The following is an 11,240-nucleotide window of genomic DNA, read 5'->3' on the forward strand; positions in this document are numbered from 1 at the left end:
GCGGCCATGGCGCCGGCGGGGGTGCACCCACCTGCATGGGCGGCATTCCCTCGGCCATTTCCCCGCGCAGCGCCGGCTCTTGGTGGCAGACCTCCTCCGGGGGCAGAGCCTGCGCCCAACTCCAGCTCCCGCTGTCCAGCCCCAGGCCCTGGATGCCCAGCTGCTGAGGCTGCGGCCGTGTTGACACAAACTGCATCCTGGGAGCGCTGTTCCCCGCTCGGGCCGGCCAGGGAGAAGAAGAACGTTCTCCAGGCGCCTTCCCCCTCGCCGGGGCCGGACAGCTCCATCTACAGCCCGTAGGAGCAAACAGTCCCCTTCGGCGGCGCTCCCCGCCCCTCCGCCGCCCGCGCGCCAGCCAATGGCCTCCGAGCTCCTGCCCGCCTGCGGGGACCAACGGGGCCGCTCCGGGGCCAGGGGGCCACCGCCGCCCCCAAAGTGACCCTGCGCGGGTATGCATCTCATACCTGCCTGTCCTAGAGTCCCCAACAAGGCAGGCGGGCCCTGGGGCTGGATTTCTGTTAATTCGGCTAATATTTATTGGGCATCCCATCCCAAAGGACCTGACCCTTTTGAAAAATGGGCAGTTGTCTCCAGACTCTTTGTTCTGGCCTTTCCTCTTGCCTCGCTCCTTTGCAGCCTTCACCTCCCCACTGTCCCGCTTCTCAATCCAAATTTACCTGCATCAACTCCAGGCCCTTTGCATTGGCCTTGGTGACAGAGAAGTGACCTGGTCTGTGTCAGAAGAGGGCCACACTCTTCCTCCCAGGTAAGGTGCACTCACTGCATTTTAACAGCAGCCTCTTCCAGAACCTTTAAATGTAAGTCAACATCACTTTGAAACGTCAGGCCAAGTCAGAGGAGGAGCGGGGGAGAGGACAAGATAGGCTGATGGAGAAGAAATGGGAAGGGGAAAACTCATTCCACAAATATTTACTGAGCACCTACTATGTGCCAGCTGCTGCTTGGGCAGCGGGTGGGCTTTGCAGTTTGATATACCTGAGTTTAAATTCCAAAATCACCACTCATTAGCTGTAACTGTGAGCAATTTCACTTCTCTGAGCTTCACTTGGTCTCTTCATATATAAATGAAGAAAATAATGTCTATTCCACAGTTACAAATCAAATGAGAACAGTGCTTATAGGCACTCAACAAAGGTAATTACCTCCAAAAGGTAAGTCCTTGTAATTATCCTCAAAATAGTGTCTACTCTGTCTTCCTAAATGACTAGTCCCTATTTGTTAAGACAGAGATCTCCAAGGCTGATTATGGCCCTGTGTAGAGGCAGACCTTCCAGAGAGACACCCCAGACTAGTACTCTTTTGTTCCACTGCATTTAGTATATGAAAGGGCATTATTGGTCCAAGTGAGACATGCACCGTACTCAGAAGGACAGTTATCAAGTACTTTCTCTGCTAGGCATACTTCCAGGATAAAGAATGAGTATCTCACAGACTTAATACTATTCTCAAGGAGCTTACACGTTAGCAAAGGTTATGTTCCCAGAAGTCAGTGATTTTCTTCCCTCTGTTCCTTGGCCATAGGCTGCCCCCAATTGTAAATATCATGTCACTATTATTAGAGGAAACTGGCAAGTAAAAGCTCCGAAAAGCTCCAAGTAAACTCATTTCCACCAATGAGACATTTCGGAGCACACATTCTGACCTATACATCATTAACATCTTCCCTCGTTCCTAGAGGTGGAAGGTAAGCTAGGTTAGTCCCAAGGGTTTAAGTTATCTTTTCAATATAAAGTAGTTAAAATTACTTCCCTTCCTAAGCATTAAACTACTTATAACTATTTCTCTTTTTACGCAATAAGATACCACACAGTATATCCACTTTACGTTTCTCCTTCACAGAGGGTGAATTTTGCACACACAGAGCCACCGTACTTTCACCCCTGGCAGCCAGAGTTCAGTTCACTGTCATGAGGTCTGAGCAAAGCTACTCAACTCAAACAGGATTTAAATGCACAGGCTTCGTGGTACTAGCATTATCTTATAACTGCCAACCCTAGCCACCACAGGTCACAGAAACCAGTAGTGGATACAGCAGATGCATGGTGAATGGGGGGATTGGGGGACACTTCCCAGAAGGAAAACAAGAAGGGCACGAGGAGGGGGCTGCTGTCCATGGACCATGGACTCCAGTGACCAATGGGCTGATGGGGCTGAGAGATGCGAGGGTGGGAGAGACCCTCACTGGGAGAGGTGTCCAGTCCTCAGACTTCTTTCTGTGAGTTACTGAGTAACTATGAGGCAGTTATCTAACTTTCTGAGGAGCAGAGTGAGCAACTGGATGAAGTGGATTCTACATGTCAAGTATCATTGTTAATAAACATTTCTTGTAGGGGAAGGACCCGGGGCTGGGCCCTCAGTCTCTCAGGTGGGAATGGGCTGCTTCTCATCTCCTCACCTAGGAATTAGATAGCTTCTGCTCAGGACAGGGTATTGGACTAAAGGATATAGGAGAGGCCAAAGGAGAGGGCACTCAGAAATGCCAGAACATTTATGTGTTGTGATGGTTGATTTTATGCATGAACTTGACTGAGCCAAGAGATGCCCAGAGAGCTGGGAAAATGTTATTTCTGGGTGTCTGTGAGGGCGTTTCCAGAAGAAATTAGCATTTAATCCAAGACTGATCAGAGAAGATGCCCTCACCAGTGTGGATGGGCATCATCCAATCCACTGAGGGCCAGAGTAGAACAAAAGAGCAGAGGGAGAGCAAATTTGCTCCTCCTTTGAGCTGTCACAGCCATCGCCTTCTGCCCTTGGACATCGGTGCTCCTGGTTTTGGGGCTTTGGACTCGGAATGAATTACACCACTGCTTTCCTGGTTTTCCAGCCTGCAGCTGGCAGATCATAGGACTTCTTGGCCTCCATAATTGCATGAGTTAATTCCTCTGATAAATCTCCTCTTATATATCTCTATATATCCTTTTGGTTCTGTTTCTCTGGGGAGTGCTAACACACGTGTCTGCCACTCCCTAATTCCTGGTGTTCCCTGTGCACTCCGTGTCCTTTCAACAACTACAAGCTTTATTTGAGGAAGAAACCCTCTAGACTCACGCTTAGCTAAGTGATCTGCACTTCTACCTCAGTGTTGCTCCTTGCTTAGTTTAGAAAGCAGGCTTAAGGACTGCAATGTAATCCTCAAGCTCTCCTCACCCACTGACATGTCCATGGTTACAACTTCCTATCTTCACTTTAGGATGCTTTATGCCAACCTCCAAGGAAGGATAACACCTTAGGTTTCAGAGTCATTGACATCCTAAGTATAACTAAAAACCAGAGGCAAGACTGTGTGAAGGGGAGGGTCGCTGGGGGTAGGGTGATAAAGCTCCAGGACTACTTAGAAGAGGCAGAAAGTGTTAATGTGGGGAACACAGTCAGATATTTTGTATTATACAGTTTTAAGGTCAATTTGCTCTTGCTAATGAGCTTTCAATATCCTTGCCTTTTTCAGAGCCACCTTCTGCCAACATTTTAATTCAAACTTAATTGCCCAAACACACACACACACACACACACACACACACACACACACACACACACAAGGGTTTTTTTTCCCTCTCTCCCTCTCCCTCTCTTTCTCAGTGACTTCTGAAAATTTCTGCTTTATACCTATGCAAAGTTTGGAGAAAATACTACTTTTTCCCTCTTTTTTTTCTGTTTTTTTTTTTTTTTTTTTTTTTTTGGGGAACATGGGCCTCTCACTGTTGTGGCCTCTCCCCTTGCAGAGCACAGGATCCGGACGCGCACAGGCTCCGCGGCCATGGCTCACGGGCCCAGACGCTCCACGGCATGTGGGATCCTCCCAGACCGGGGCACGAACCCGTGTCCCCTGCATCGGCAGGCGGACTCTCAACCACTGCGCCACCAGGGAAGCCCCCTCTTGAATTTATTCTCAGCCCACTTCAAATAGGCATTCCATCACTTTCTTTGCAAGTCTCGACACAGTAGATGAGTGAAGTTCTCTTCAGTTCTTCATGACTCTATGGCACTTTCCTTGATATGTGACGGCTTGGTGACTGAGTAAGCTACTCGACAGTCCTAAACACAGGCACCAGGGCTCAGAAATCCTTTATGCAGAAGACATGTTTTATGTTGGTGATAACTGCAGTACATCCTCTCGAATCTTCTCAGTGGGCAACCCTTCAACATTTAAGTGTGGGGTGACTATATATATATTTTTTGTTTTGTTTGTTTGTTTTGGGGTTTTCTTTCGTTTGTTTGATGTGGACCATTTTTAAAGTCTTTACTGAATTTGTTACAATACTGTTTCTGCTTTATGTTTTGGTTTTTGGCCGCGAGGAATGTGGGATCTTAGCTCCCCGACCAGGGATCGAACCCGCATGCCCTGCATTGGAAGGCGAAGTCTTAACCACTGGACCGCCAGGGAAGTCCCTGGGCTGATTATTAAAAATGGTCAAAATTCATTCAAAATAGTCTAGTGCTCATGCAGAATAATACTGGTTTTTCTAAAAGCAACAAATAAGGTATTAGAACCGTGTATTATTGTTAAATCTGAGCTGGTAATGACGTCACCACAGTCCCTTTCGGTTCTTCAGCAAACTGCTCTTACACAGAGGTGCTGGCCTCACCACGATGGAGGTTAGGGAGGACGGCGGTGCAGGCACTGGTACTGTTCCCACCTGTGCTCGTGCAGCATCCTGTCCATACCAGATCTCTGTACAGAGCCTGCAGTGGGCACAGCTGAAATGAATGCTGCCTCTGGAGCTCCTAACTTAACTAGTGAGATCGGTCAGAACTTTTTCAACCACCATTCCCATAGCCTTATTTCCTTCCGAGTCCTGCCTCTAGAATCAAATTATGACTTCCTATTGTGGATTCAAAAATCCTTTTTTTCATGTTCAATCCACAGCTCCCTGTTCTGGGAAAGCAGGCTAACTGGTCATTTCCAGTCCAATAATTCACTTTCTCTTTCTATGATCTTCTAAACTTGCAGGCACTTTAGAATCACTTGGGGGAACTTTAAAAAACAAAACATCAAAAAAAACCCCAAAAATCATCTGGGCTTCCCTGGTGGCGCAGTGGTTGAGAGTCCGCCTGCCGATGCAGGGGACGTGGGTTCGTGCCCCGGTCTGGGAAGATCCCATATGCCGCGGAGGGGCTGGGCCCGTGAGCCATGGCTGCTGGGCCTGCACGTCCGGAGCCTGTGCTCCGCAACGGGAGAGGCCACAACAGTGACAGGCCCGCGTACCGCAAAAAAAAAAAAAAAAAAAAAAAAAAAAAAAAAAAAAAACATCTAGGCCCCATCCCAGATGAATCAAATCATGCCAGGGTGAGCCCTGACATAAATATTTTTTTTAGCTCCCCAGGTTATTGTAATGACCGGCCAAGAACAAAGTAGCATAAGAAGGGCTCCCTGCTGTTCCTCAGATCCTTGTCTCAGCCCCACAAATCTCCCTGGGGGCATAAACATCCCAAATTATTTCTTACTGACTAATAATAAAAAATGATTGACTTAACTATTCTTATTCATTGTTTTATTCTGCTGTTTACTCATTGAGGTTGGCTTGCAGATATTGTTTTTCTTGTATAATTTTTTTAAAACTATAACCTCAAAGCCAAGAACTGATTTGATGTACATAGCTTTACATACATCCTTAATTTTGAATTCTGTTTAAACCAATCTCTCCAGGAATGTGCCTGCCTTTCCAATTTGTTATAATTCCTCATATACATAAAACTGGTTATCTCGCCTGAGTTGCTGATAGAAGTCAGCACATTATATAGGTCACATTATATATGTCACCCTGATATTTTCTGCATCAAACTTTTTTTCAGTCTCTGCCCACACGTACTTCTGTTCTCTCACTGCTTCCCAAATTGCAGTCTCAGGCTAGCTTCCCCCCAGCACAGGCAAGCAAACTGGAAGTGAAGAAACAGCCACTGCCCAGTCTTGACTGAAAAGAAGCATCATTTAAGTAACATCCAGGAAACTGTTTAACTGATCAACAAGTAATTCTCCTGCACCTACTACATCAACACTTTCTTCTTAGGCTTGCAGTATATTTCAAAGCACTTTTTAAGACCTTCCCTCATTTGAGCCTCACCACACCTTAGGTAAACTTGGTAAAGTGTATACTAGCCTCACACTGCGAGTGAGAAAACCAAAGCAAGAGACTCCCTGACTTCCTTTCCAGGACCTTTTTCATTATGATAATCCTTATTCTTATAAAAGCATTAGAAGTGCTGTATACAAAATGTTTTACATTACACAAAATATACAGGAAAAAGTAACCACTGAATGACCCCAGCACCCTAGAACAACTATTACTTTGGTGTGTCTTCCTATGCTTAAAAGTGCAGTCAGGGCTTCCCTGGTGGCGCAGTGCTTGAGAGTCCGCCTGCCGATGCGGGAGACGCGGGTTCGTGCCCCGTTTCGGGAGGATCCCACGTGCCGCGGAGCGGCTGGGCCCGTGAGCCATGGCCGCTGGGCCTGCGCGTCCGGAGCCTGTGCTCCGCAAATGGGAGAGTCCACAACAGTGAGAGGCCCGCGTAACGCAAGGGAAAAAAAAAAAAAAAAAAAGCTAGGAAAGATCCTATATCAATGGTGCTGCTCATGAGGGAAGACTCTTTTTGTTCCTTTGAGGATCCTTGATTTTGACAAGACTGTCTCATGCATAGACAACAGTTAATTAAGCATTTTGTATAATTGCTTGTATAGGAAAAGGGACTCAGCTAGAATTCTGCCATGAAGGTCTTTCTTCATAATTATTTGCTTCTTGCCTTTCAGGAATTACAGAATCACTACAAGCAAGTGCTTTATAAACAAAATAAAAAAAAAAAAAAAAAAAAAAAAAGTGCAGTCAAACACATACTGTGTATTAAAATGAAATTTTAGTTTTGCTAGAATTTTGTCAGTTTGTGTGGTTTTGGAGTAATCATAATATGGTTAGAATGAGACTCATTAATCTGTAATAACGCATACCCCTCCAAGGTGTTGGTTCTGCTGTGTCAAGGAATCAATAGGGCAGAACCTGGGGAGAAACCAGACAAGGAAAACAGGACCAGGAAGTAAAATCTTAAATTCTATGATTTTAGAGTTGGAAGGAACCTTCTACTACCACCTTGTTCAATCTGCCCATTAGAATTAGGAAAATGAGATCTACACAGTCTAAGTGGCTTGCTCTGTACCAAGCAGGTAGAGAATGTTAAGCTACAACCAGAATTGTTTGTAATCCCTTCGCAGGTGGTCTTCCCACTGCACGATCATTCATCAAGCATCCATATCCCTGACAGCAAGTGGCACCAGAAGGAATACAAAATAAGACATGGCCCCAGTTCTTGGGAAGCTTAATTTTTAGACCAGCTTCAAGATTTTACAGTAAATACTGGCTTTGCTAATAGCAGACACAAAGCCACGTAGCCCAATGAGGTTTTACCAAATATTTTATTTGAAATGTAACCTGGCAATTTTAAGAGCATTGCAGCACAGTACTTTTGAGGCCTCTCTGATTTGACTGTATCTCTCTGCATTCTTCAGTGGACGGTTGGTCTTAAGGGGTGGAATTATGTTTTGAAGAGGCAATTGGACCAAGCTGACAGAAGTCGTTGTGTATGTGTGTATAAATAGAATTATGGCCAGAGTTACATATTTTAAAAGAAAGTGGAGCTGGGACAGAAAGGAGGAATAACACCCTAGAAGGTAACAAATTACTTCTTTTGCAAGATACAGAAACAGCACCTTCCAGGTCCTTTACGCAGGGCCCATGAGCTCTGGTCTAGGATGTGCTATGAAGTAGAAGCCTTTCAAGCAAGCCTGATACAGGTGAAACAGTCTTTCCTCTCTTCGCAGTACTAGAAATGCCCCACTGTGCCACCATTTGCCCATTCCCAAGTCAGTCTACCAGGCCCACAGATCCTGGGATCTGGGACCTTCCCTCCTGACTACAGCTGACTGAACCAAGATGAGCATGTAACCCAAGGGCAGCCAGTCCAAGGGTTGGATGGAGACTTCTGCGACCTGGTACAGAAAGAGGAGCTGGGCCAGATCCCACATGTTAGAATGTGAACTAAGAAAAGTCAAGAGAATCAGAACCACCTGGTGTCATGGCACACACAAACTTTTGGGAGCCAGGAGATACAGAAAAGACAGAGTAAACGAACAGGCTAAATGGAAGCAAAAGATGGAAGGCAAAAGCTATGTCATCAAGCAATCACGTGCTTTTGCAGAGTGACCTCAGTTATCTGCACTTGCCCCTCGCTGGTTGGGCCTGCACCTTTCCTGATGGCTGCCCCCTGACACCTCCGTGTGCCAGGCCCTATGCTAAGCACTTTCACAGGTTCCCCCCAAACCCTGACACCTCCAAGACATAGCACCATTCTATTTTATAGATAAGGAAACTAGGCTTAGGATGGCTAAATAATATGTTATGTTACTTCTTATGATGTCAGGACTTGAATCTAGGTCTGAATCTAGTCCCTGCTTTAAGCCATTAAGCTGTACTAACCCACATGACATGTCCTTACAAGGCCCAAGCACTCCCTACTCCCATCTCCCACCAATTTTCCCTAACTTGAGGATCTTTTGCTTGTAAGAGCCTGACACTTCCCAAGTCAAAAATGTCCTCTGTGTAAAACCCTGAGAGAAGACTGCTTCCTTTGTCGAGTGAAGGGAACAGGGTCAAAGGTGTCCACCGAGCACACAGAAAGAACATATCTCTGATGATAACAGAGTCCCTGCTCTGTGAGAACCTTTCGGGGAGACTTGCTTTTCCTCATCGCTCCTCAGCAGCCCTCAGACAGCTGAGGAGGATGCTTTTTATTGTCTAAGAAGCTACAATGTGGGATGTGGCTGTGGGACAGCATGCCCGGCCCCTCCTCAAGAGGAAATCTGAGCAGAAATTTGGGTTCTCCATCCCATTCGGAATGAACAGATAAAGGAACTCGGGCCCTATTTTATCAACAAGACCGTTGCCAACTGAGACAGTGAACGTTTATTACTCCCTAGTAAGCCATAAGGTCTGGTCCTGGTTGAGATAGGCATGGACACCCAAATATTTTAAAATGTTCCAAAAAGAAGCCCAGCAGAGTCCCCCAACAGAAAGTCCACAGACTGTTACTAATGATGAGGGAAGTTATGTAAAGCACTGCTGGGAAGTTACGTAAAGTAGCTAGAGCCCAGCCATGGTGTTCCAGTAACAAGTATCCAGCAGAAAAGATCAGTCTTCTTTCACTTTCTGGGCAATCAACTCCATTTATGTTCACATCTGTGGCTGAGCCAGGGGTTCATCTTACGGTGATAATGAAAAATCTAGTAAGCAAAGAGTGAATCTGGTTACAGTCAACAGCTGGATCCACTCCAAGGAGATGGTGCCTATTTATGTGATAGTAGACTTCCCAGCCCAGCGGGCAGACTGATGAAGAGCACGTTTCTAGGTTTTCCTCTTTCTCACTGTGTCTGGTCAGGAAGACCAATCCTCAGTTACTGTTAAGTGTATGGTTTGTCTCAGGAGCCCTTGATGGACCACGTTTCTCCACACACTGGAACCTCTCTGTTGGACTTATCTTTTCCACTGGTCTATTTTACTTATCCACTTTTGAATCTTAAGCAAACAAACTCGAATTAAGAGCTGGCCTGGAGTTCTACCTGGTAGAGGACTGGTGGAGGGAAAGGAGACCAGAATGTACAGTAGCTGAACCCCAAGTTTGTTCAAGGGCTGAGGACTGGATAACATCTACTTCCATCTTTCTGGCATGATGCTGCCCATTCCCTTTCATTCAGCTTCACGGCTCTTGCCTCACTGGTATTTGAACTCTGTTCACTTCTTGCCAAAGTGTGGGCCCCTGCTGGCTACAGTTCCTTGCAAAAGGGACTGGGGGACCTATCTGCAGCATTTTAATCCACAGGTCTCTTTCATTAATAAGCTCTGTGTCCTCAGTAAACCTCTGAGTAAAGAAGAATTTCCATCTCATCCGTCATCACACCTAGTGTAGGAGTGCCTTCTCTAGCAAGCCCTGGCGAGTGCTCAAATCCATCTGTTCAGAAAAGGGACCTCTCACCACATAGAGATCTGACTCTTCTTTTCATTAGGAAGATCAGGATACAAACCAGAGCTGGATCTCACACTCACATTCCTAGTGGGTCACCAGTAAAGCTGGAACCCTGGTTTTGGGACCCCCAGAACCCCCCAATTTCCCATGGTATGGGTCCAGATTCTAGCTAGAAAACTCTTAATCCCATATGCCAGGGCTCTGTTTATCATCTCTCTTGGTTTGTCCCATACCCTTGCCTTTAGACTATAAGTTGTGACAGTGGAATAGGTCTCATACACATTTCTTAGGCCTCCCATGATGCTTGGTGTTGAGAATGTCACAGAGGTTCTATAAATGTGATTATCCTAAAGAGCAGCATGTTCAGACAGAGCATTCCCAGGAGCAAAGCTAGCTGGGGTGACACTTTTTTCCTAGTGTAGTTACACATAACTAGGCAGGGTGAGGTTTGGGCTGGGTGATAAGGGAAAAAATGGGTCCTTCCCTTATCATTTCATCAAGAAAGTGTCTTGTCTAAATACTCGCGGACCCTGTCACAGCCATCTCAGGAAGATTCAGGGGAAACAGGAGAGTACAGGTACAAACAACTTTTCTGCCCAAGACTTAGGACTTCTGCATTCTCTGTCTTCTACCTCAGTCTCCAAGCAAGAGTAAAACAACAAATCAAACTGATTTCAGCCAAGTTTCAGCAAGAATGTCGCTGCTTTGATTTTGCTGTCTTATTTTGCTTTGCCTGGATAAAAGCCAGAGATAGAGATAGGATTTTGGCAGAAGGAATGTACAAAAATTTTTTTTTTTTAATTCTAAAGGTTCACTTTTTTTCCTTTCACCAGCCTCATTTTGCAGATGAAAATCTGAGATCTGTAAAGGGAAAGTGGCCCAACTGCAAAGCCACTTGGGAATGGGACCAGGCTCAGATGCTCCCAGGTGACTGACTGACCCTGACAAAAGAACACACGGTAGCCAAGGTCCCCAGAAGCAAAGCCAGCAGGAAGAGGCTGTCCTCATCCACGCCTGGTGCTTAGCTCTCAGGGGCCTAGGAAGTCCCTCAATCTGCCCATCGCCGGGGGTTGGGGGGCGGTGAACAGACACTCTGCTGGCTCAAGAAAGCGGCATTTTAACTATCATCTCACTACTGAGGAAGTGAAAGGTGACAGTCCATTGGCACTTTCCAAAACTCTGTAATGCTTCTGGAAAGTGCTGTGACCTTTCCTGCT

At 46.1% G+C, this 11,240-nt stretch overlaps 1 protein-coding gene across 1 annotated transcript in view; it reads right to left on the bottom strand.

Moving 5' to 3' along the window:
- The window catches only part of ZNF282 (zinc finger protein 282), a 23,635-nt gene extending 23,319 nt beyond the window's left edge, over positions 1–316 (bottom strand). The window contains exon 1 of the mRNA XM_007469880.1: positions 32–316. Within this exon, the coding sequence (XP_007469942.1) occupies positions 32–196 (165 nt within the window). The 5' untranslated portion in view covers positions 197–316. The remainder of the gene's footprint in view (positions 1–31) is intronic.
- Between the last annotated feature and the right edge of the window lie 10,924 nt (positions 317–11,240).

This window comes from Lipotes vexillifer, unplaced genomic scaffold (genome assembly GCF_000442215.2).
Source record: "Lipotes vexillifer unplaced genomic scaffold, Lipotes_vexillifer_v1.1 scaffold472, whole genome shotgun sequence".
NCBI lineage: Eukaryota > Metazoa > Chordata > Mammalia > Artiodactyla > Lipotidae > Lipotes > Lipotes vexillifer.